The sequence below is a fragment of the Momordica charantia genome (assembly GCF_013281855.1).
Source record: "Momordica charantia cultivar OHB3-1 chromosome 7 unlocalized genomic scaffold, Mcharantia_2.0 BLBB01000007.1, whole genome shotgun sequence".
In the NCBI taxonomy this organism is placed as follows: Eukaryota; Viridiplantae; Streptophyta; class Magnoliopsida; order Cucurbitales; family Cucurbitaceae; genus Momordica; species Momordica charantia.
Genome location: NW_028275165.1, coordinates 14,002,115 through 14,027,898, shown reverse-complemented (window position 1 = coordinate 14,027,898; position 25,784 = coordinate 14,002,115). Strand labels below are relative to the sequence as shown.

The following is a 25,784-nucleotide window of genomic DNA, read 5'->3' as shown; positions in this document are numbered from 1 at the left end:
AACCCTAAAACCCTAAATACAAATCAAACCCTAAACCCTAAATCCTAATACAAATCAAACCCTAAACTCTAAAACCCTGAACCCTAAACCTTAAACCCTAAACCCTACAAATTAAACCCTAAATTCTAAAACCCTAAACCCTAACGAACCCCTAAAACTCTAAACCCTAACAAACCCCTAAAACTCTAATACAAATCAAACCATAAACCCTAAATCCTAATACAAATCAAACCTTAAACACTAAAACCCTAAACCCTAATCGTACTGGAATTTTTCATATAATCGTATTGGAATTATTGATGAATGTAATGTTTTACTTTAATTTTTAACTTAATTCACAGTGCGAACAAATAGATTTTGTACTAAACTGATGAATATATGGTTTATTAATCTACTAGACTATCAGAATATGGAGGATAATAATAGCACAGGACCGTATGATTCATCTGTTTTACATCTTCAAGCTAGCCGATCTGAGTTGGTCTGGCAAACTGGATACACCGACCCCTTACATTGCAGACGTCGAGAGGCTACTATTAGTAGGGTGACACGTCCAGATCCTCATATAGATCCATATCTACGACAAGTAGAATTTTATGGTGTTTCACGTTTGAATTTTATACAATTAGACTAGCATTTGATCACAGCTTTGGTGGAGCGATGGCGACAAGAGACGCACACATTTCACTTGCTGCATGGAGAGTGTACCGTCACATTACAAGATGTCACCATCCAATTTGGACTACCTATAGACGGGAAAGCTCTTATTGGATCATTTCAGCACACTTGGCGGGATGTGTGTACTGAATTACTAGGAGTTACACCAGGAGAAAGAGATTTAGTTGGTGGTCGTCTTAGCTTACCATGGTTGGCAAACCAGTTTGATGATTTTACCCATCTGCCAGATGATGTTGATGATGTAGCTCTACAACGTTATGCTAGGGCATACATTCTTACCCTTATTGGAGGTATTGTATTTTCAGATAAGTCGAACAGTAGAGTGCAAGTTGATGTACCTACCTCTACTAGTAGATTTTGGTATAGCTGGACAGTACAGTTGGGGTGCAGGTTGCCTTGCCTGGCTTTATAGACAGTTATGCAAAGCTGTAGCTATAGATGCACAAGATATAGCAGAGCCAGTTATATTACTACAAATTTGGGCATGGGATCGCTTCCCTTTATTAGCACCCCGCAGACTCCATATACACGAGAATAACTTAGGAGATAGACCATTGGCAGTACGGTACGTAATTTTATTTTTTAGTTCAAGTAATTCACACGTATGTTTCTTCAATAAAAACTAACATTCAACTTCTCATAAATGTAGATGGAATGATGATTTTAGAGTTACTGAATCCCCGACTCACGTACTTATCCAATACCAATTCATGTTGGATCAACTCATGCCGGATCAAGTATTATTAATTTTATTTATGTATGATTGTTTATTAACGTTGAATTTATTTTTTAGGCTTATCTTACAAAATTAATGAAGATTATTTGGGAGCCATATAGGCACTTATTTGGGCGCTTACCCGAGTATTGCCTTATTGGTCAGCATATATGGACGACTAGGAGTCCTCTCATATGTTTTTATGCGGTAGAATGGCAATTTTCCGACCGTGTTATGCGTCAATTTGGGTGGGTACAATATATTCCTGTACATTGCAACACAGATATACGTCTCCACACATATGACCTACGCGGGCGTCATGAACAAAATTGGGAACAAACTTTGGCTCCCCAGATTCAGGAGTGGGAAAACCGCCAAAATAATACTATGAATGGTCTCCCTATAATGAGGGTGCAGACGTTGATCATAATTATAATACTTGGTTCAATCGCATTAGTGGAGATTTCTCACCAAGGCAGGAGCATCATATAATTATTTGGTAATTAACATCATAACTAAATTTTTATACCACCTTATTTACCAGTATTAAACTTGTTTTTTTTATCTTTTTTCCAGAATGTCATGCCCAATATGACTGATAGCGGTAGAATCCATTTATCTAATATTATCGAAATATATCGATCGATGCATTTTGAAGGAGTGTTACCAGATCGTAGGAGAAGACGACAACGAAGAGGAGCTAATATCCTTGATGATGATCCAAATGACCAAGAATAGGAATTAGGTTTAAGTCTTAATTTTTTTCTAAGAATTTTGAGGTTTGTTGTATTGTAATCAATGAAATTTCAAGACATGCAATTTCAATTTTAACTATGTATTTTTTTTTATGAATTTTGATGTTTGTATTTATGAAGCATATTTAATCGAAAATTAAAAAATTTAGATAAGTTATGAAGTTTGAGTTTTGATTTTATTATAAAAATTTATTAATTATTAAATTAATAAAAATATGAAAGACATATGTTAATATAAAAGAATAAAATATTTTTTAAAAAAGTAGTCATCAAAATTTGGAACATTTATTAATATAAAGTAATAAACTCTTAACCTAAAATACTCACAAAATAATATAAATATATAAAACAATTAATTCAAAAGAAAAAAACATAGTGATGTCCATTCAACGAAAACCGGCGACGTATGTATCCCTCTAAGATGAGATACGAGTGAAGTTGTTTAATACGAATATAAAAATCAGGATGAGATGTGAAGGGAAGTAAAAACAAAATAATAATAATAAAAAAAAATCGGATGTGTCTCTTCAAGAGACGCATCTAGTCGGTCTGTCAGCTCTCCTTACGCCGCCATCAGGTCTCGTTACGTCGTCAAGCGCCGCCTTACGCCGCCATCAGGTCTCGTTACGTCGTCAAGCGCCGTTCCGTTATGCCGTCCGACAGAGAACTGAATGCGTCTCTTCAAGAGACGCATTCGTATAAAACTAACCAAATGCGTCTTTTCAACAGACGCAACACTCTAAAAACTAAAATATTTCAACCCTCACCCGTTTTTTCAATTAAGTTCGAAAAGGTCTTCAATTTTTCAAAAAACCCGATTTAAATAGATGAGGAAAATAAGAAATAAATTTGAAATCAAATTTAAATTTGGGTCATTGGATCTTTAATGATTGAAAAATGAAATGTTGAGATTTAATTGAATAAAATAATAATAATATATAAACTTCCAACGGCTACTACTGGAGGATTTTTTTTTTTAATTGTTAGGGGAGCATTTATGCAAAATTGTGTTCATGTTTTTAGGAGAGCTTTTTATGCTATTAATTATTTTTGTTCTTTTTTATGATTCCAAAGGGGGAGAAGTCTAAGAAAAATTTGATCTAAAATTGTTTCATGATTTATTGGTTTATTAATTCATGGATGTATCAATTCAGGGGGAGAAATTAATCTTTGAATGGTTTTTAAGTATGCTATTTTGGTTTTACTATGATGATTATTAAATGTCTGTATATTTTTCTTTGGAAGTTTGTCATCATAAAAAAGGAGGAGATTGTTGGCTTTTTGGCCCTTAATCCCAAATTAATTAATTTTAATTAATTAATTAATCTATGTTTTGATGATAACAAACTTAATTTTTATTTATTGATAATTTTAGTTTTTTAAAGTGTCCACAGCGTAGAGCTCGTTACAATAATTCGAACGACTATTAGATCATCCAAATCGGAGCTCAAATGGAGAAGTTACGATCGAAACAAATTGGAAGGAAAAATATCGGAGAAGATGACATGGACAGTTCGTAAGCTGACAAGTGACAAGCTTCTTTTTAAAAATATATATATTGAAAAAGAAAAGAAAAGATTAAAAAAAATTAAAAATTAAATTTTTTTTTACATCATGTCAGCATTAAATGTTGACATCATGTGCCAGTATTTAAAAAAAGTTTTGAAAATTTTTACCGTTTCTCACATATATATATATATATATAATTCAAAACTATATATATATTTTTTATTTTATTTTATCATTATTATATATATATATATATATTATATATATATATATATATAATTCTTAATTTATTTTTTCAAAATTATCTCAACCCTTCATTTTTAATAATTATGATCTAATGGTCCAAAATTAAACTTGATCTTTTTACTATTTTCTTCCCTCTATTTCAACTCAACTCCTCCTTCAAAATTAAATAACAATTCTCTTATTCTCAATACTTCATAACTTCAAAATTCTCATTTGCTAATCTCTCTAAGTTCTCAATTTTTCTTTCCATCTTATTTGTGAGAGAAATTTATTGTTGTGATGATTGAATTTTTTGTGAGCTCAAATTTGTATATTTACTCTATTTGAGGGTTTGTACGTGTGTTTAGAATTCCAACTCATTGTAACGGTGTGATCCTCACCATGGAGAGAATCATCTTTGCTCTTGTGAAGAGCAGTGTATCGGTTTGACTCCTACCGTGGAAAGAGTCAGAATTTCAATTTACAACCCAAGAGGTGCTTGGGAAGTGGAGTAGGACAATTGTGTCGAACCACTATAAAAATTCCCAGTGTCAAATTTCTCTAACTCTCTCTCTTATTTATTTTTGCAATTAATCTTAGAATTTTATTGTTTGCTTTAAATTTTTCTTGTTTGCCTTAGAATTTATTTTATCTTACCATTATTTTTGTTTAAATTGGGCCCATTTATTAAAAAGTTTATATTTTGTTAATTAAATCCTATTCACCCCCCTCTAGGGTTGTCATACACATGTGACATGGTTTGGGCTTACCCTAAACCATGTTTACAAGCCCACCGAAGCTTTGTAATCTCTTAATTGATTATTAATACCCATATTCATGCAAGATGCTCTAACCATATGAACTAAAAAGAAGCCGCTAGTTTATAAAAAAATCTTAGCTAACTTCTTAATTTTCGGTAGAATGGGTTCAACTTCAACTTGATTTTCTATACCCACTACAAGACTTATTTTATAAAACGTTTTTCCAAGGGATGAACTTCCCATGTAGTATAAATTGTGGCTTAAAGGCTTGTTTTTACATTGTCACTCCTCACAAATACCACGTCAAATAAATTTATATAAGTTATATGGATGTGGGAAGAATTTGAATAGGGGTGGAGGGAAGAAGAAAATAAAGACTCAGTTTGTCGTAACTCAAAACGTATATATAAATTACATCAGATTTTGTAATTTAGAAGACAAAATTTTACTCTTCCTTTCGAAAATTATAGGTCGAAATTCAATTAGGAATTAACATTGGTATTTATTTCATTTAATATTTCAATTATATTATAATAGATATCACTGGCCAGATATTTATGAATATATGTTATATGGATGTGAGAATGTGAAAAATAGGTTAAGTCATAGTTTTCCCTTTTACTTTATTTTTTAATTAAGGTATTTAGTATTGTTTATGTGTGAGTTTTTTTCTACATGAAAAAAGTGATTAATATGATATTATCTAAAAAATTCTAGATAATATTATCCAAACAGATAGTTTCTTTCACATATTTCAAATTTTTACGCATACTATTTTATTATGCACGACCGCGTGCAATGCACATTATTAATTTTTAAATATTAACTTATATTTTTAGTTATATTGTCAGTGGGAAAAAATGAGAATGTGATTGGGTGGAAAAGGAGAACACGTAGTTAATGAAAAAGTGTATTAATGAGGGAGAGAAATAAAGTTATTAATTTAACCATTTTTTGTGGATAAATGACTTGGTTGAATTGAACATAGATAACTCAATATCTTGGTTGAATCGAGAAATTTATTATCAATTCGTCTCACGTTTCACTTGATAATGAGATATGATGTATTTTTTACAAAGTGTATTCCACACTCTTGAAAACTTTCATTATACATCACGTATTGGATTTGAGTTTTCGAAAAAATAAAATATCATAGCAGTACTAAAATAAAATAGAAAAACAATAAAGTGAAAATACTAATAGAAAAATAATATTGTGAAAAGATTATATCTCTTATTCACCGTCAAATAGGCCTTGATGATTTGTATATATCTTTATTGTTCTTCTTCAAATTACTATAACTTTTGACAATTCATCTTCTTGAAATTGCTTTTCAAAATTCTTCAACGAGATATAATTTTAGAAAGACATGGTGATATAACAATTAAAAATAGAAAAAGAAAGATGAAATTGAAACATAGAATTGAAAAGAAAGTGATGAATGACATTGATAAACTAAGAATAACTTTGGCTAAAGGGAGAATCTTTTTCTTTTCATTTTGCCATTTTAATTTAAACATTTCCTTCCTACTTTGATGACAATTGTGCCATTCATCTCTCTCCTCTCTTGAAGTCCCCACCCTCTCTCCCCACTGTTACCTCTCATATTCCACTCATCCATCTCCTCCAACTAAATCTCGGAAAATTCGATTGAATAGACATTTTAAAAAGTAGTACTGTTTTTTACCCACTCTTTTCAAAACATATGTTTTCTGATCGTTACTGACATCACCCTACATATCAAATTACCTTCACTACCCCTCCACTCTCTTTCTTCCTATTTTACATCAAACTCCTCTCTCTCCTCCAGTTTCTTTTTCTTTCTCGTTTCTTTCTTCTTTCTCTCTCTTCTCAATCTTCCTCTTTTATCTCTCTTCCCAAATCATTTGCATATGAAATAAAGGAAAAAAGACAAAATTTTCCTTTTAGTATTTTTCCCAACTCTTTCCCCCTCTCTTTTGAAATCAAATTTTCCAGATTTCCAAAAACTTTCCTTCTTTTGTCCAACTAAAATAAAAATTTCTACATTTTCTGACAACCACCCATTAGTCTGAAAATGAAAGGAAATGGAACCCAAGATTTTCAAAGCCTCATTTTCATATTCCTCTTATCTACTTTTGCGTTCCTTCTAAATTCTGATGAAAGAAGGATTTGAACGATTTCTGCTTCCTACAACTCTGCAGCTCAAGCAGAAGCAGGTAAAACTATTCCAAATGCGTCGAGGATAGAGGAGAGAGAAGAGAGAGGAGAGAGGAGCGAGAGGGACGGAGCGAGATCGAGAGGGCGAGAGGGAGAGAAAAATCGAGAGGGAGTTTTTTTTCTTTACTGTCACCTAATTGAATTAAATTAAATTTTAAATTTATGATTAAATGGGCAGATTTATGGGGAAGAGATTTAGGAAAAAACGAGATATTTTTTTTTTTACTTTCACCTAATTGGATAAAATTTTAAATTTACAATTAAAGGAGTACTACTTAATTAAATTATAAACTTAATTCTAATCCTAATCAAAATTAGGGGAGAGATTAAAAGAGAGATTTATGTTTATTTTTCAAATAATTAAATTATTCATTTAAAACAAATCTAGATGAATTAGAGAGTGAACAATTAAGGAAACAATTTCAAATCTAGAAAATTGGGAAGAGAGAGGGAAACAATATGAAAATTTTTATTTTGAACAAATCATTTGAAGAGCCCAATATTTCGGATTCAAACTTAAAATTTAATTTTTTTAATATATATTTTTTAAAATTATAGAGTATATGTGAAAGTAATAAAAAATAATAATAAAACTCCATCAACCTTTAGTTCTCGCTTTTTCTAAAAAAATAAAAAACTCTGAATCTCGCTCTCGATCAACTCTTGGCTCTCGCTCTCGATCAATTCTTGGTTCTCGCTCTCGATCAACTCTTGGTTCTCGCTCTCGCTCTCCTCTTGGTTCTCGCTCTCGCTCTTGATCACTATAGCCAAAAGGTAGATACCAAATACACATAAAGGGATCTTTGTTCTCTGTCCCTTCGCTCTCGATCTGAAATGTAGGGCTTGTGAGAAGGTCTTCAAATTCCAAGTTTCACTTGAAATCTTCTAATCGACCACCAAAATTCAAATCAAAACGGTTCATATTCAGTGTAAGAAAATAGGCTAAATCGAACACACATCTTCAAAGGAACGCCCATCAAAGTAGAACAAAAAAAAAAGAATAAACTAGGAAAAGAAAAATTTGCTTTTCATCCAGCGTTGCGGCCAAAGATTAAAACAAGAAGAACGCACAACTACAAGATAGAAGAAGGGGAGAACGAGATGAGAATAGAGAAGAGAGAGAAAATATTGGAGGAGAGAGAATAATAAGAAATTTTCGGGGAAGGATGAGAGAGATAGAGGAGAGAGAGGGAGTAAGAGAGAGGAGAGGGGTAGTGAAAGTAATTTGTTACCCAAATGATGTAAGCAAATGTGTAGAAAACATGAGTTTTGTAAAGGGGATTAAAAAACAATATTGCCTCTTTAAAATACCTATTAGCCAAATTTCCCCTAAATCTCTCTCTCAAATTCATGTTTTTTCATTTATTAAAGTTAATGATGATATGAAATTTGAAGAATTTTTTCTTCCTCCCCTCCCGCAACTAAGTATTCATTATAGAACTTGAAAGATTTTCTCTACCTCTCTTTCTCCTTTATATTAATTACTTAAGTTTCTAAGTCTAAGAAGAATTGGTAATTATAGAGTCTGACATGTGTCTTATTTACTGAGTTGTGCTTTGATTGACTGTATCGATTTAGTCATTTGAGTTAAAATTGTCGTAAAAAGTTTGCTTGAAAAATAATATTATTATAAAATATAAATCAATGAATCAATTACTATTAAGCATCTCGTACTATCTAAAATAAGCAATAAAATTTATAGAAAAAAAACAATTTAAAGACAACGTACTAATAATAATAAGAATCAAGTAGAAGTAAAATTGAAAATTTAAGATTCAATTAGATCTTTTTTTTTTAAATAAAAAGACTAAATAAATACAATCATCCAAATTTAGGACAAAACTCGTAATTTTGTTTTTTAGAGAGACTCCATTTGTAATTTTAATCTAAAATCTAAGTTTAAATTCTATTTTGGTTACTCTACTTTCGACCTTGATTTATTTCGTCATATATTTTCAAAATGTTTATTTATATTGATGCTTAGATTTTGGTAGACCGGTCACTCCACCTCGTGCACCAAACTCATGATATCAAGGGACTGAATACCTGCAAGACCAAATAAACCTACCCTGGTGTGACTTCCGTCACACTGGCTCCGATGCCTAAATTGGGTATAGGAGAAATCACTAAACAAGTAAGGCACTTGAAATTGTTCTTTTTGCTTATCTTAAAGAGGTTCCCTCCTCCTTATTTATAGTCGATTTGTCCTCCTAGGGTTTCACAACATGCAAACTCTAGGTATTGATATTCGCGGGCTTACGGGTCGGGATGCTTCAACCCTAGGTCTTGGAACAGCAGCAGGAGAACAAGGAAGGGGCTCGATCTTGGGCCGAACCCGACTCGATATGGAGTAGGGGTTGGAACCGAGCCCTGCTCGGTTCGGCCGACCCAGTTCCATCTTGCTTTGTTGCCACTTTTACCTCATAACAATTTAGGTCCTTATACTTTCAATTTTTATTCCTTTTAGTTCCTCTACCATTAAAAAGTGACCAGTTTGGTTGTTATTTACAAAATTTTAACACTAAGTAACAATTTAAGGCTATATCTAAAAGAAAAAATGATGAATGAAATGCCAGGCTTTTTTTTTTATTTAAATAAAAGTGAAGTGCCATTCTTAAATTTTGATAGAAATAAATAAAATGAAATCGAAAATAAAAAGGGACCATAATATGTTATGGTTGAGAAATAAAAAAAAGTGCCTAAATTGAGTTAAGCTCAAAATCACATGCTTCTCATCAAAAGGTCTTGAGATTTGTCATCTCCAGACATTGTATTAAAAATAAAAACCAATCAGAATCAGAAAAAGAAAAAACAAGGGAAAAGGAGTGCGCAGCTGGTCAGTTTACCCTACTCCTTGTAGCGCCCACTCACACCTGTCGAAGCGCAGCACTCCAAAATTCTCCATTTTCTTCTCTCTATCGTCTCCATTCCCGCCGCGGAGGTTTCTAAACAAGGAGCAACCTTCGTTTCTTTGCCGGATTGATAGAGATGGGAGGCGTCTCAGGCGACACCGTCGCCGCCGGCCGAACGAAGGCCACAAAGCTTCCGATTGCCGGACGGAGGAATGTTCTCATCACCAGCGCCCTTCCATATGTCAATAACGTTCCTCACCTCGGCAACATCATTGGCTGTAATGTTCTTTAACTTGTGTCTATATATGTGTTTCCTCATTAGTTACGAATTGTGTTGTTTCTTCGAATGTATGAATGTTCGAGTTTGAATTGGCTGTTCGGGTATTGAGAATCGAATGTCGCATTTTGAGTTTTAGTTTTAATGCCCTCGTTTATACGGCGCGGATTTTTGTTGTGATTGTAGAAGGTTGAATGATATATTTTGTTTGAATTTGATTTCAATATTCTTTTGTACTTGTGCAAAGCGCTGTATGTAACATGTGAGTGTAGAATTTTGGTTTGATTTTGTTTTTGTTTGTGTAGGTGTGTTGAGTGCTGATGTTTTTGCTCGGTACTGTCGTATTAGAGGTTATAATGCGATTTACGTATGCGGGACGGATGAGTATGGAACGGCGACGGAGACAAAAGCAATGGAGGAGAAATGTACTCCTCAAGAAATTTGTGACAAGTAAGATTTCTTCTTAGGTTTTTGTTTGTCAAGAATCTCGAGTTTTGGTGGTAACTGCCTCCATCAGTGATTCTGGAAAATAGTTCGCTTGGCTTTCTATAGCTCATTTAGCATAAGTGTATACTTGCACAGTATCACAATTTTGATGTTATCTTCTCTTCTTCCATCGGTGTATTTTGTAAATCAGATAGAGATCTGGATGTCCTGATTTTGGTACTGCCTTCTGGACTCGAATAGTTGGTTCAAATTTGCTATTTGCATAATGTTGAATGGTTCTGTTTTTTGTATGCCTGTCATTTAAAGGAGCATTTTGGAAGTTTATCTCTTCCTTACTCCATAATGGTTGGCTGAATCGTGTACTTGTATGCTTAAACAACTTTTCAGAACGAGTTTTGATTTTTGGTGCCTTGCAATCTTTCTCTTCCTTTCTTGAATTCCACTACCTGCTTATACGTGAATTATATTACATGGGTAGAGATTTGGGCATTATTCAACTATTTCTGCACTGTCAGGTACCATGCGATTCACAAAGAAGTTTACAATTGGTTTGGTATTAGTTTTGATGAATTTGGGCGCACATCATCTCCACAGCAGACTGAAGTTTGCCAAGCAATATTTGGAAAACTATTGGAAAACAATTGGCTTTCTGAGAACACAATGCAACAGGTACATTGTTATTTATCACTTGACTATTATATTAATCATATGGTTACTTAGGGTTGCAAACCCTGATTGCATGTACTTGAGTTGTTCTTCTACTTACTGATTTCATACATGGTATTTATTTACCATAATTCAGCTTTACTGCGATACTTGTGAGAGATTTTTAGCCGACCGGCTTGTTGAAGGCATCTGTCCCACTCCAGGTTGTGACCATGACTCTGCACGTGGTGACCAGTGTGAAAAATGTGGCAAACTTCTAAATCCAACTGAATTGAAAGACCCCAGGTGCAAGGTACTTGATTGGTTTGCTTCGTTTATAAAGCCACGTTTATAATTAAAGAAAACAAAAGTTATATGAGTAGTGCAGTTTCTTATAAAAAAAAGTTATATGAGTAGAGTAGTGTAATTCAATAACATCTGCAATAGTATCAAGTACTTGATCAATGATTTTACCAGTTTATTCCTTTTCCCTTATGATTGCGACTTAGTGTTAATATTTGGCAAATAGGTCTGTCAAACAAGTCCACGTATCCGTGATACAAACCACATGTTTCTTGAACTTCCTTTGCTAAGAGATAGATTGGAAGAGTATATCAATAAGATGTCTGTGGCTGGCTCTTGGAGCCAAAATGCTATTCAAGCAACACATGCTTGGCTTAAGGAAGGGTTGAAACCTCGGTGTATTACGAGAGATCTTAAATGGGGGGTTCCTGTTCCAGTTGAAAGGTTCAAGGATAAGGTTAGTTATCGTTTCAATCTTCTAACTGTAATAGAAGAGTTAGACGATTGACTAAATATTTGTTAATTTTCATTTCAAATTTGTTAGGTTTTCTATGTCTGGTTTGATGTACCTATAGGATACGTCTCCATTACATCATGCTACACAAATGAATGGGAGAAATGGTGGAAGAATCCAGAAAATGTGGAGCTTTTTCAATTTATGGGCAAGGATAATGTGCCTTTCCACACTGTAGGTGTCCTTCCACTTTAAACTTTCCTTATTGACTAAAGAAGAGATCTGTACATTTTTCTTTCTTTGTTTTTTTGAATGATTTAAAAATGACATTTTCATCATAACTTCTGGGACTAAGGACCAATGTGGCATTTTATCTGAAAATAGTTCTATATTCCATAAAATAAAATATATAAAAAAAAGGAATTTATAAGAAGTTGGCACATTTAATTTAGAAGTTGCGAATTTTGAGATACAATTCAAAAAATTAAAAGATCTGGGAAAACTTAAAAGTTATTTCACCATTTTTTCAAATTCCATTTTCTTTTCAAATATTCGAACTTTTTGAATAGCCAGCCACAGATTAGATTCCAAAGATCTAAGAGGTTTTGAAAAACCTTAGTAGGTTATTTTTCTTCAAGCAGATTCGATTCCCATATACTTTTTTTCTATCAAATAGTGTTATAATTCTGTCAATCTCTTCAAAGTGTACATTATTGTTCATTGTAAAATACCCCTTCTCAATCAGTGGAAATCAAAAACTGGAATTTCTAGATTATGGTTTTTGAACTGCTGATGAATCTCTTCAGACTTATGATTTAGCATGACCAATCTCTTTCTATCTCTCACACACACATAAATTGGAACTTATATTTGTTAACTTCTTTGGAATATTTAGGTTATGTTTCCTTCAACTCTTCTTGGAACTGGAGAAAGCTGGACCTTGATGAAAACCATTAATGTTACTGAATATTTAAACTATGAAGCTGGTAACATGAATGATTTAGTTAGTTTTTTTAACGTATAGTTCATCTGCAGGGACGAATAATTTGTATACACCATTTGGAAACTTCTTACTGTAGTCATTTATTATGGATTTCTTGTACAGGTAAGTTTTCTAAAAGTAAGGGAGTAGGAGTTTTTGGTAATGATGCAAAAGATACAAATATTCCTGTAGAAGTATGGAGATATTACTTATTAGCCAATAGGCCTGAGGTAAATCTGCAACTATCTTGACTCTGGTATTCTCTGCTCTATGCATAGCTTAATTTAAAAAATTCTGTAAAATTAGGTTTCAGATACATTATTTACTTGGGCTGACTTACAAGCAAAACTAAATGGCGAGTTGCTGAACAATTTGGGCAACTTCATCCATCGAGTTTTGAGCTTCATTGCCAAACCTTTAGGTTGGTACTTTTGCGTTCTTTTTTTTTTTTTTTTTTTTTTTTTTTGATAAGAACCTGCACTTTCATTGGGATAAATGAAGAAGGACTACAAAAAGAGGGCATACAAAAAAACAGCCCAGCAAAGAGAGGGCATACTTTTGCATTCTTTTTTCTTCATCTTCCTATTGGCTTTGTAATTACTTCTGCTTTAAATTATATATGAGATTATCTTCAAGTGTAAATTGTAGACATTTATTTAGCTACATGGTGGAAATGAGTTTTGTAAATCTTTAAAGATGTCTAATAACAATAAGGTTTGATACTGATGCCCAATTCAGTGTTTGTGCTTCTTAATTCTTATTCTGAAGAAATGTGACCATTTCAAGTGCCACCATTTTTTACTTCTATAAATGATTATGTTCTTTTACCTATGACATATTTCCCACCACTACATTGATTCCTATAGAAAGGGTGATAGTTCCCAGAATTTAATTATGTTTTCGAATCAAGAGTTGCTGCAGTTTTCTACAGTTAAACATATTTGAATTCTCTATTTACAGGGCAGGGTTATGGTTCCATTATTCCGGATGCTCCTGATGCAGAATCTCATGGACTAACAACGGGTTTGGCCGAGAAAGTTGGTAAATATGTAGATCAATATGTCGAATCAATGGAGAAGGTGATTTTATTTCCTTTAAAAATTGAACTTTGTATTTTTGTTATAGGAACAGGATATCTTGTGACATTAAAATATTCCGTTTACTCTTTTCAATTTCGTTGTTCAATTGTTGAAATGAAATTATTCTATGGAATATCTACAGGTTAAACTAAAACAAGGACTAAAAGCTGCAATGGCTATTTCAAGTGAGGGAAATACATATTTGCAAGTAAGCAATAGAAATTGACTCATTTGGATCTTGTTCTTTCTCATATTCGTTACTAATTAAATGTTGAAATTTTTTTGCAATCTTTTTCCCTCTGACAATTTATCATGCTTTCCATGCAGACAGCACAATTCTGGAATCTTTACAAGGAGGACAAACCTTCTTGCAATGTTGTGATGAGAACTTCAGCTGGACTAGTTCATCTTCTGGCATGTTTATTAGAACCTTTCATGCCTTCTTTCTCACTGGAGGTAACATATTCTGACTACACATTTTCCACACTTCTGTTTGCAGTATAACGTTGACATGTGGACCTGTATGTGATTCAAAACCATTTTAAACATCGGATAGATTGTCATATCCATCATACATCCAATCTTGTTATATTCATAAATAAATTTTATGGCATGCTAACTTAGACTATTTACCATAGGACATCTTAATTCAAATAACTATTTTATGTAACTATTATCATTTTCTATTTTTATGTTAAAAATCTCAAATTATACTTTTTACCTTTTCGAAGGCAAATTATTATTTAATTATATATATATATATATATATATACATGTACACAAAAGCAACTGCACTTGCATTGAGAAAATTGAAAAGATATACAAAGGTATAAAAAGCAGCCCAACCAGAGAACACCCCTTTGAGAAAGGAGATCCAGTCCATTAACCAAATGTAGGTATGTGGCATTTTTCAAAATTGCTAAATCAATAATGGACATAAAAGTAGCTTATTCCACATTCTATATTTTTAATAGTCTGAATATTCCCCCCCCCCCCCCCCCCCCCCCCCCCCCCCCCCCCCTCCCCCCCCTTCTCTGTATTTGTGTGTAAAATATTTTATTTTTACAGAAAATTATGCTTTTTAACCTTACCCATCTATGTGAAGGTGTTTAAGCAATTGAATTTGCCTGGGGAATGGCATGCTTCGCTTTGTGAAGAAAAAGGAGACATCGAGAAAGCAAAACAACCTTGGAAGATCCTGCCTTCTGGTCACAAGATTGGCACGCCAGAGCCATTGTTCAAAGAATTGGTATACCTCATTCATGCTCCTTGTCTTTATTAATTTATTTTTTGAAGATATAAATTAGAGATCTGCAGTTCTGGTTGTGGGTTGAAATTTGAATTTGCTGAACTTGAAACGACTGTGACGACAACTGATTCCTTTCTCCAGAAAGATGAAGAAGTAGAAATATACAGAGATAAGTTTGCTGGAAGTCAGGCTCAACGCATTGTGAGGGCAGAAGCTGAAGCAGAGAAGCTAGCTGCGCAATTAAAAAAAACTAACGTCTCAGGCTGGTTAATTTCGCCATTTCTTTTATAATTCCAACTGTAAATTAGATGAATGAATTTTTAATTCTTGAAGTTTTACAATATATATATATATATAACCCTTTTAAACCTTGCTATAAGTTTTAATTTCCATTTTGGTTAATTAACTTTCAGATATCTATTTTAGCCTTTAAAGTTTCAAATATTCCAGTTTGGTCCCTAAATTATCAAATGGTCTATATGCATGAGTAGACATTGGAGCTAACATAAGTTGACTGAGGTGCGTATTAGGCAATCAAATACTAGACGTGACCTAATAATAGCAAGGATCAAAATAGTTATTTTTTAAAAGCTTTTAGGAAGGAAAATGTAATGAGTTAGAAAGTTTAAGGTAGAAACGTGATGGATGCTTTTCTTAGTGGTTTCTCTCATTGTTTCTATGAAGGCGGTGGAAAAAAGCAACAGGCAAAATCCACAGGCAGCAAACCGAAAGCTGCCGTTGAACCAGAAATTACGATTACTAGACTTGATATCCGAGTTGGCCTAATCACCAAGGCTCAGAAGCATCCTGATGCTGATTCCCTATACGTAGAAGAAATCGATGTGGGAGAACAACAACCTCGGACCGTGGTCAGTGGATTGGTCAAGTACATACCTCTTGAAGAGATGCAGGTTTTTGTTAAAAGGCCCTCCTTGTCTTTTTACGCAGATTTAGATTTCAGTTCTCACGCTCGATCATGAAATTTCTCTTATAGAATCGAAAAGTTTGTGTTCTTTGCAACTTGAAGCCCGCATCCATGCGGGGAATCAAATCGCAAGCCATGGTTCTTGCTGCTTCCAATAGCGATCACACCAAGGTTAGCAACTTTGACGATTCTTTCAATTGCTATTTGTGTCTGTTTTTAATTGAATTAGTGTACATGAAACCGTAAAATTAAATAATTTCTATGCAAAATTTGCTTTCATTCAAAAGTCAGGCAATATGAATAACACACGCCAAACACGAAATGTAATTGGATAATTGTTTTTTATTTTTGTTTTCTGTTTCAACTATACTTCAGTGTGTTTGTTTTGTTATCTACTTTCCATAAACATTTTTAAAATCTAAGCTAAATTTTGAGTACTAAATTTTTAAAACCTTGTTTTTGTTTGTTAAATTTTGCTAAGAATTCAGCATCTGCATAATTAAAAAAAAAAAAAAAACTACAAAATGGTGATCAAACGAGACTTACTAAATCATTTTTCCAAGGATTAGGTAAGTGGATTTGGGTAAAAGTTGGGAGGAGCTAGAGACTTTCATAAGGAGGGAAAATTTTATATTCTAAACTTCTTAGATATATAATGATTCCTTCCTCGTTCTCAGATCAAAATATATGTAATTTCTTGATATTATCTGTAATTTTCCTTTTTCTTTTGTTTCCTTTTACATTAAGATTCCTTCCTGATATGGGTGTAAAACTGGAAACATAAAAATTTTCATAATATGAAACAAGTCTTTTAAAGTTCTCTCATAAGTAACATGTTTGTAAATATTGTTAGAACTAGTACAAGTACTGAGATTTAGAGTAGATATTCCAATTTCAATTGTGATTTTTAATCTGTTTGTTATGGTGGAATGTTTTTAGGTCGAACTAGTAGAGCCACCGAAAGACGCTAACATCGGAGAAAGAGTAAAATTCCCTGGATTCGAAGGTGAGCCCGATGACGTATTGAACCCTAAGAAGAAGATATGGGAGACTCTGCAAGTTGATTTGGCTACCAACACAGAGCTGGTGGCGTGTTTCAAAGATATTCCATTTACAACATCAGCTGGTATTTGCAAAGTTTCCTCCATTTCCAGTGGCTCTATCAGATAGAGGGAACGTTCGGTGCTCGTTGAGAAATGGCTCCGAAGAAAGCTATTTTGGTTCCCAATGTTTTTCCACGCCCAACGAGATGCTTTGATGCATTTTCCAGGTTTTGAATTTACTCATCTCCTTTTACCTTTTTTTCTCTCTGTGTTTTTGGCAGTGTTTTATTTTACACCTTTTCCATATTATATGCTTTATTTATGGGATGATTGGCGAATCTAATTGTCCCGAACGATAGAAAGTTGTATTCAGGTCCTCAAAATTTTATATAGAATAGATAGCACAGTAGTTAAAAGGATAGGAATATAAATGTCACTTCACCAAAAGAGCATTGTCATTACAAAATCAGATTTAACGACCAAGATATCTATTATTGGTCCAAAAGTCGCGGTAGGGGCAAAATACTTACAGCAACATAACGATAGGAAGTAACAACTTTATCGCTGAACTCAACGATTTGTAGTGGTAATTCAAGTTGCGATGTAGTCGTCTTTGAGCCAGCACTGCAATTATCAGTGTTACAAAAAAAGTAAGGTTAAATACTATTTTAGTCTCTATATTGGAATTCATCCCATTTTTCTCTAGTTCTTATACTTTTAATAAATCTAAAAACTAGTCCTTAGTTTGAATCTAATTTTTATTGTACTTGACAATAATAGTAATAATAATTTCCATTAAGAAAATACACTGTATATCAAATTTCCAAAGTTTTAAGGTAGGGTCGGAATGAATTTTTTTAAGAATTAACCATAAACTAGTGGTGGGACTAATTTTGAGATTAAATTTGAACTTTTCAAAGTACATGGACTAAAATAGGATAAGTACTAAAATTATATTATATTCATCCTCGGTGTCAAAATGTTCTGTAATAACTTGAACAGTCAATCTCATGAAACATTTGTAATGACATCAGGAGGGTTTGGAGGGTTTAGAGTAGAGATTTAATCCTATTACTAATGTCTTTTAACTCTTATATTTTGGATCGTATCAAGCTGCATATTTCTTGCTTCCCCGGAGCAGCTTTTAAATTAAATGATGCGGTAAAAACAAATATGTTATTTTAGAGAGAGATACTATTTCACCAATCAAGTCACATATATCTAAAAATCACTACATATGAATAGGGGTGCTAGTGAAAATCGAAAAAGTTGAAAAATAATCGATTGGTTTGGTTTGGATATAATTTTTCGATTTTGATCGGTTCTGGTTGATAGATTTTAGTTGGTTTATGTTGTTGATCTCATTTGGTTCACGTCAATTTTCAAAGAAAATTTTGGTTTCAGCTTTAGTTTTTCAATTGATCTTAATTGATATTGGTTAAAAGATCAGGCCAATCAAATTTCTTACACATCTGCATACGAGCTTTAATGAGGTGATTATTTTAATGAGATAATGTTTTAGTATTTAGCCAGCTGAGTTTTAGTATTTGGCTAGCTGTGTTTAATATCAAGTTTACATCTAAGACACAACAAAAAAATTTATCTTAATATTAATATATCATACCATTTGTCCCATCTCGTCGAGTAAGCTAAATATAGATAATGGTCACGCTACATCTCAACGTTCCAAATTAAATGATATCGAAGAAGGAATAAAGAAACTTTGAGAGGAAACAAACATTCCAAAGAAAAAAACGAAGAGAGACAATGGTCAATAGGGAGTTCCTTTGTGGCCTGAAGAACTCCAAAAAAGAGAGTGGAGGACAAGATGTTCTTTGCCGGCCAACGAATAAACGGCAGAGCTCCTCCTCTCCAAACCTCTCTTGAATTGAGATGCGGTGGGCAATTTCCAACTCTCCGAGCACCCTGATTGTTGATGAAAAAATCTGTCGAGGCACGGAAGACGACCTGGGAGGTCGATCGGCTGCATTTAGAGCGATTCCTAGGGTACCTGCAAGGAGGTAAGCCACTTGACGCTCAAGTCAGTAAGTAATCCGAGCTCAACAGATTAGCTTAAGACAGATTTCATGCTTGGGCGAGTGATGTGGTGGTGTATTTATAGCGGTTGGCGGGATAGATAGCTGTGTCATCGGGGTATTCCTCTGCTTGCTCCGGACTCACCTTAGTGACTTTTGGTCCTTGGGTCGGACTGGTCCGTTCCCTGCTCTCGGCGAATGAGTCTTGGCACACGACTTCTCCTCCTAAGTAGTCGGTGCTGACCTGTCAGGTCGGCCTTTTCAATTTCACTCAAACAAGTCTGACGTTCACAGTTTGACCCCCAACATTGGCCCCTCTCAGGTCGAGTGACGTGTCACTCACCTGAGAGACGTTGGAGGGGTAGCGAGCGACCTGTTCTTGGCTTTGCCTTTGAGCTGGTCACTAGTGACGTGGACCAATCAGTTGCTTCGACAGGTGCATTTAATAGCTGCCAAGGGAGTTTCACGTCGGGCGTAGCCTCCAAGACGATCTGAACACTTAACCGTTGCCACGCAATTTGGGCCGCTTTTGGGGAGGACACGTGTAAAGCAGAGATTGCACTTCCCCGTATATATATATACTCGAGGGCTTCCCTTCCATTTCACACTTCCAAGGCTTCCCTTACTCCCGTGCCGAGGTTAGTAGCTCGTCCTCCTTTCTTTCCTTTTGCAATTAGGTCGTAGGCGATGTCTGATAGGAATAGCAGTAGTTCTAGGTTGGGGCCTGGGAGCTCAGGGGAGAGCTTCAAGTCGCCCTTAGAGCCCCCCCCTTAGCGTCTTCAAGCGGTAGGTCGGCCTTCGACAAGCCGTCCTCTACAGAGTCTTCCAACAACAGGTCTTCCTCCCACGCGGGTGGGGACGACGTCCCTCTCTGCTTAGCCATCCAGCCCTATGTTCCCCCTCTTAGGGTTTCAGAAAAACTCGAAGGTAGTCCATTCGATCTGGGCGATGGTTGCTTAGCCTATTTTAGGGATAGGTACGACATCCCCACGTCTATTGGGATGAGGTTTCTAAGGAGGGATGAGACGGTAGATAATCCACCTGAAGGGCACATCGCCTTTTACAAGAAAATGTTCGAGTTCGGGGTCAGGCTCCCCCTTCACCCTTTTGCGCAAGAGTTTTTGGTCGAGGTCAACATCGCCCTTGCGTAGCTCGCACCCAATTGTTGGAGCATTCTTTTAGGTTGCTGGATGCTTGGGGGAGGGGTGCTAGGATTAGACACCGTAGGCGCCGGATACCTTACCCCGAGTCAATTCCTTTCTTTTTACACCGTAAAGAACCTTCTTAAAAAACCAGGTCAGTTCTACCTCATAGCTCGACAGGGTGTCGGGAAACTAGTCCAATAACCATCTTCCATCAAACATTAGAAGGCGGACTGGTTCTATGTGTATGACGATTGGTTGGCTAAGGATCGTGAGAGCGAGCTGAGCTGGCGGGTTCCTCGCCACTTCAGCAACTTAGGTAACGCCCCTCTTCCTTAGTCGCCAAAGGTCTTTGATTCTTCTTTGTGCTGACTTGCTTTCATTTACCTACAGTTCTTCCAAAGCCAGTCCCCTGACCTGACGACTCACGTGCGAGTACTTGACGAGAATCCCCAAGATTTGCCATGCAGCTCGGTACTATTTGGCTTTGTTCGTGGACGACAACTTGTACGACTGCAGGCTGCACATCCTTCAGGGAGTTGCTCCAGAAGAGGTCATGCTTGAGGAGGTAACGCCTGAGCCTCGCACACCGAGCCCCTCTAGGTCGCTGTCACCTCTCCTTTTTCCCATCAACTCTGAAGGTACGTCGTCTTTACTTTTTCCTTTGTATCTCTCTTATCAATGCTAATTTGGAATTGCTTCGTAGACATGTTTCCTGCATTCCTCCTTGGGAGAAAGAGGAGAGCTGTCGAGCTCAACAGGAGATCTACGCCCATCTAGGTCCTCGACGAGGAGGCTCATATGGGGTCGGTCCCTGCCACTCCACGCGCGGACCCAATTGAGATGGCCCCACTCCAAGCGGTTCATACAACACCTCCTCCTAAGAAGAAGAAGAAAAAGAAGAAGACTCACAAAGGGGTCTAGTCCGAGCTACAGGGTGTTTGAGGCGGTAAAGAAGGTCGAGGAGAGCTGCCGAGCTCAACAGGAGCTCTAGGCCCATCTAGGTCCTCGATGAGGAGGCTCAGATAGGGTCGGTCCCTGCCACTCCACGCGCGGACCCAATTTGAGGTGGCCCCACTCCAAGCGGTTCATACAACACCTCCTCCTGAGAATAAGAAGAAAAAGAAGAAGACTCACAAGGGGGTCTAGTCCAAGCTACAGGGCGTTTGAGGCGGTAGAGAAGGTCGGCCCCTCTGTGACGGTTGACTTAGGCAGGTTAGGCGTTTCGAGGAGGATTTGGGGAAGTGAGGGACTGCGACCTCCACTTTAAGACTTCCCCCCACCTCCAGCAGCATCAATGCTCTAACGCGTAGGATTGGGTGCATGAGCTCAGATCGAGCTCTGGGGCATGCCGGATTGCTTCCTGGGACAGTTGGGGAGACCATTAAGTTGGAAATTGACCATGCTGCTAAGGTAATTTTCTAGAGCTCTCCCTTTCACACTTTCTGTTTTTGTCGTGTAATTACGCTTTTTTGTATTCACACATTTTCAGGCACACGCGCTCATGTGCAAATCAGTGGCTTTCATGGCGACCGAGCTCCTTGGGCATGAGAAATGGGCAGAGAAGGAGATAACTGGCCATGCTAAGATTATGGAGGAGGCCAACCTTGCTAAGGCCGAGCTTGAGGATGCTAGAGCTAAGCTCCTCTAGGTGACCAAAATGTGGTCACCTTGGAAACTAGCAACGAACAAGTGGGGACCCTCAAGTTGGAGGTTGGAGGTCTTCAAGCTGAAGTGGAAACATTGCGGCGAGTTGAAGCCACCATGGCTGCCAACCTGAAGAATGAAGCCTTCCTGGACGCGGCTTCGAAGAGCTGCCAAGCTACGTGGACTTCGGCAAGAGCTTGGCGGACGACGACTTCAAGTGTGCAGAATACTTTTGATCTAGGACTTTACGGAGGTCCCGCTATGAAGAAAGATGAGTGCGCATGTCCTTCCGCCCTCGATGGTGGTTGTTCCCTCCTAGGACGAGCTTTGATGGGTTGTGCCCCACTGAACTTTCTTGGTCCACCCCAATGGCCTTTGCTTTTCCTCTTCTGGGGTCGCGCTGGATTTTGAGTTCAGGGAGCGGCACTCTCGCTTTCTATAATGCCTCAGTCAGGGTCGCGACCTGGGCCCTCATGGCATCCGTTTCTTCTTGCAGTCGAACACTATCTCGACCTGGAGATGAGATTTCAACCTCTGGGAGTCTGCTCCAAGTCTTGGGCTTCCGACCAGTTGGTGGTTAGGATGCACCCGACCGAGCTTTCGAGTCTTTAGATTGTTGGTTGCTTGATGTTTGAGAACCTTTCGTCATGGCTAGTGGTTGAGCGATCTGGCTAATCTAGCTATGACGGTGTTCCCACGGACGGCGTCAACTATTGATGCAAAAATCTGCCGAGGCATGGAAGACGACCTGGGAGGTCGATCGGCTGCACTTAGAGCAATTCCTGGGGTACCTGCAAGGAGGTAAGCCACTTCAATGTCTAAGTCAGTAAGTAATCCGAGCTCAACAGATCAGCTTCAGACAGATTTCATACTTGGGCGAGTGATGTGGTGGTGTATTTATAGCGGTTGACGACGTAGATAGCTGTCCCATTGGGGTATTCCTCTGCTCACATCGGGCTCGTCTTAGTGACCTCTGGTCCTTAGGTTGGATCGATCCCTTCCTTGCTCTCGGCGAATGAGTCCTGGCGCACGGCTTCTCCTCCTAAGTAGTTGGTGTCGACCTATCAGGTCGGCCCTTTCAATTTCACTCTAACAAGTCGGGCGTCCACAGTTTGACCCTCAACACGGACGATGCCAATTTTCGATGTAGATCTATTCTATTTTATCGACTTGAACTTTTAAATTTTGAGTTTATTGGTGATTTAATATGATACATAGAGTAGGAGGTCTTGGGTTCAATATTATTTAATCTTCGATATTAGTACATTGTGTCAAAGTTAGACATTTATATTAGAAATTAGGCTTAATACTGTTTTAGTCCTTTATCGGTCCCTATACTCTGAATTTTGTTCATTTTAGTCGTTGTACTAAAAAAAAGAAAGAAAAAGAAGATAAAAAGATGTCTCTTTAAAAGTTTGGATTTAAATTTGAATAGAATTTCAAATTAGACCTTCACAGTTTTTATAAATAAGATTCTTAGCCAAAACTAAACCATATTCCATCATTCTCTCCAAAATTTTGCCAGCTCCTTCTTATTTAAAATTTCTAAGCCAATAGTATCAACTTCTAATTAATTTTGTATTGCTACTAAGGTAGGTGGCTCTACTTACAAAATGCCTTAAGGTTAGGTTTGAAAATATGTATAATATTTTGAATGAATTTGTGATTGGATGTTAGATGAAAATGTGATTAATATGTATGATTGTCATGTTGCATTAAATAATGTTTATTTGGTGGGACCTCATGTATATGTGTATGATCGTGAATATGTTTATACGAAAAGTTTGTGGCAATTACCCTCCTTTTAAAGTGATTGTACACAAACTGGGACTGGGTGGATTGTTGTGCCTTTGCCTTGATAGATAAGAACTTGTGTAAAAGTGCACAATGCACAATTAATACAGGAAAATGAGTATCTTGAATTTGTATCCACAAAGATTTTGATTCAAAATAGATGTTGAAGAATTCAACTGATTTTCTTGGTCACAAAAATAGTTGTTGAAATGATGTTTTGGTTTTGAAAATATCAAGTCACTCATTAAGGACAACTCCTTTGCTTCCGGTCTCGAAAGAAACAACACAAAGATAGAAAAATGCGCCAGGCACATATTTCACTACTAGAATTTTGAGTTTTTGTGACGTTCATGAACAATAACATACTATTGAAAATTATTTAAAAACGTCACGAAAGGTAAAAAATGTTTTGGAAGGAAAAAACAGAGATTTTCGGATTTTTGGCATTTTGTGATGTTTTTTAACCGTCACGAAAAGTTTGGCAAAAAGTTGGTTTTTTGTTATGTTTAAAGAATGCCACGAAAGGGTAAGACACGTTTTTGGTGGGAAAAGACGAAGTTCTTCGGATTGCCGGCTTTTCTATGACGTGTAAAATAGTCATGAAAAGTTATTTTTCATGATGTTTTAGAACCGTCACGAAATGATAAGACCCGTTTTTTGGCGGAAAACCAAATTTTTAGCTTTTTTTGCGACATTTAAAAAACATAACGAAAAGTTGGAAATTGAAACTAATGGTGACACTTAAGACACGTCATGAAAATGTGAGGCTTTTCGTGACATTTTTTATACGTTACAATAAGTGAGAAAACTATATTTTTAGTAACGTTTATAAAGTGTCACGAAATGATTGCTTTTCGTTATGTTTAAAAAATGTCATGAAATGGTGTTCGATATTTTTGTTGGAAAACATGACGATTAATGAATTTGCCATCATTTGTGACATTTTTTTAAACTTCATGAAATGGCGAGCCCTGTTTTTTAGTAAGAAAAGGTGTCTCTATTTGTACTCACAATCTTTTGACAATTTATGATATTTTTTATGTCACGAAAAAGTGAATATGTAATTTTAAATGTTTATTCTATTTTAAAAATGTTCTAAAATATTCAACTAGATTGAAACAACAGATATTTATAAATGCAGGATTTTGGTACTTTATAACGATATTTAAACGTCACGAAAGGTCATAAAATTTCGAGCTTTTATGAAACTTACAACGTCACGAAAGGTTTCACACATCTGTTTTCCATTTCGATCTTTTTGTTTGTGGATGAAGTTAGTTTTTCTTATGTTTTGTGATTATTAAGAATTTTAGTTTGTTTGTTTAGCTTCAAATGAGTGTCATATGTCTGCCCCACTTGTACTGCCATATGGTTGCATGTTAAACTACTGTTTCATGAAGAATTTGATCAATTCTGTGAAGGTCAGCAACGACGAACTGACTCTAAGGACGAGCTGAGATGAAAGCAAGTGAAGGATATAGTTCCGCGTACCTAAAACAGAGAAAGGAGGTCTTTATTTATAGGTTTGACTTTTGATAGGACCTTAAACATTTTTCATGGGCATGAATGGGAGACGATATCCTCACTCTCGCCCCACACCATTATCATCTATACTCTATATAGAATTATATCTCTCAAATTTGACTTCTACTAGAAAACGAGTTCTACTTTTGTCACAAACCGCTTTTGGTTGCTTCAGAGCCTAGCACAACCACTTGTCATATATCTATGCGTGATTACAACCTAGCAATTATTACCAATTCTTCTTCTTTTATGGGTCAGAGCACCTCATTTTAAGATCATATTTTATGTACTTATGTCTAAGTTACATCCCACATTAAATCCCTATTAAACATTTAACCCAATTCTTTAAGTATTAGACTTTAGTTAGCAAAACTTCTTAACGATCAACTCAAGAAATTGCTTAATAAAGTATGCTGAGGAGTTAGATAGTAGTCAGGCACTACCTATCGTTTTTCCCCTCGTGCTGTATTTTAATGATTTTCCTAAGACATTTTATAGAGAGGTTAAAAACCAATTTAGCTCATGATTAAATTGTAGAAAAAT

The 25,784-nt window shown here is 35.9% G+C and overlaps 2 protein-coding genes and 1 long non-coding RNA gene across 5 annotated transcripts; all 3 read left to right on the top strand.

Moving 5' to 3' along the window:
• Positions 1 to 409: 409 nt before the first annotated feature.
• On the top strand, positions 410 to 2,131 carry LOC111017814 (serine/threonine-protein phosphatase 7 long form homolog). Its single transcript, XM_022293692.2, has 5 exons — positions 410 to 599; positions 648 to 968; positions 1,069 to 1,243; positions 1,328 to 1,415; positions 1,970 to 2,131. Exons 1-5 carry the CDS (start codon positions 410 to 412, stop codon positions 2,129 to 2,131), a joined length of 936 nt encoding a protein of 311 aa, XP_022149384.2.
• Positions 2,132 to 9,640: 7,509 nt separating this feature from the next.
• On the top strand, positions 9,641 to 25,491 carry LOC111017803 (methionine--tRNA ligase, cytoplasmic). Of its 3 annotated transcripts, none has more exons than XR_015792224.1 (18): positions 9,641 to 9,972; positions 10,277 to 10,421; positions 10,934 to 11,087; positions 11,221 to 11,376; positions 11,593 to 11,823; positions 11,911 to 12,054; positions 12,716 to 12,806; positions 12,926 to 13,032; positions 13,109 to 13,223; positions 13,763 to 13,881; positions 14,024 to 14,089; positions 14,209 to 14,337; positions 14,987 to 15,130; positions 15,272 to 15,392; positions 15,815 to 16,041; positions 16,125 to 16,226; positions 16,995 to 17,325; positions 25,144 to 25,491. XR_015792224.1 is itself a non-coding variant. In XM_022293680.2 (17 exons), exons 1-17 carry the CDS (start codon positions 9,831 to 9,833, stop codon positions 17,223 to 17,225), a joined length of 2,424 nt encoding a protein of 807 aa, XP_022149372.2. In that variant the 5' UTR covers positions 9,641 to 9,830; the 3' UTR covers positions 17,226 to 17,517. The 3 variants fall into 3 exon arrangements, 1 of the variants encoding a protein (XP_022149372.2); XR_015792223.1 differs by having other exon boundaries at positions 25,139 to 25,491; XM_022293680.2 differs by lacking the exon at positions 25,144 to 25,491 and having other exon boundaries at positions 16,995 to 17,517.
• Positions 17,656 to 25,127, top strand: LOC148210413 (uncharacterized). The gene is made up of 4 exons (XR_015792225.1): positions 17,656 to 20,595; positions 20,670 to 20,917; positions 20,983 to 21,689; positions 21,769 to 25,127. It is a non-coding gene; the product is annotated as an uncharacterized LOC148210413 (long non-coding RNA).
• Positions 25,492 to 25,784: the final 293 nt, after the last annotated feature.

What these genes read in the sequence shown, in the direction of transcription:
- LOC111017803 (XM_022293680.2), top strand. Translation starts at nt 9,831, where the DNA reads ATGGGAGGCGTCTCAGGCGACACCGTCGCCGCCGGCCGAACGAAGGCC. An exon ending in ATGTCGAATCAATGGAGAAG is followed by an intron (nt 13,882 to 14,023) that starts GTGATTTTATTT and finishes GAATATCTACAG; the next exon opens with GTTAAACTAAAACAAGGACT. An exon ending in AAAAAAAACTAACGTCTCAG is followed by an intron (nt 15,393 to 15,814) that starts GCTGGTTAATTT and finishes GTTTCTATGAAG; the next exon opens with GCGGTGGAAAAAAGCAACAG.
- LOC111017814 (XM_022293692.2), top strand. Translation starts at nt 410, where the DNA reads ATGGAGGATAATAATAGCACAGGACCGTATGATTCATCTGTTTTACAT. An exon ending in CATTCTTACCCTTATTGGAG is followed by an intron (nt 969 to 1,068) that starts GTATTGTATTTT and finishes GTTGGGGTGCAG; the next exon opens with GTTGCCTTGCCTGGCTTTAT. An exon ending in ATCAACTCATGCCGGATCAA is followed by an intron (nt 1,416 to 1,969) that starts GTATTATTAATT and finishes TCTTTTTTCCAG; the next exon opens with AATGTCATGCCCAATATGAC.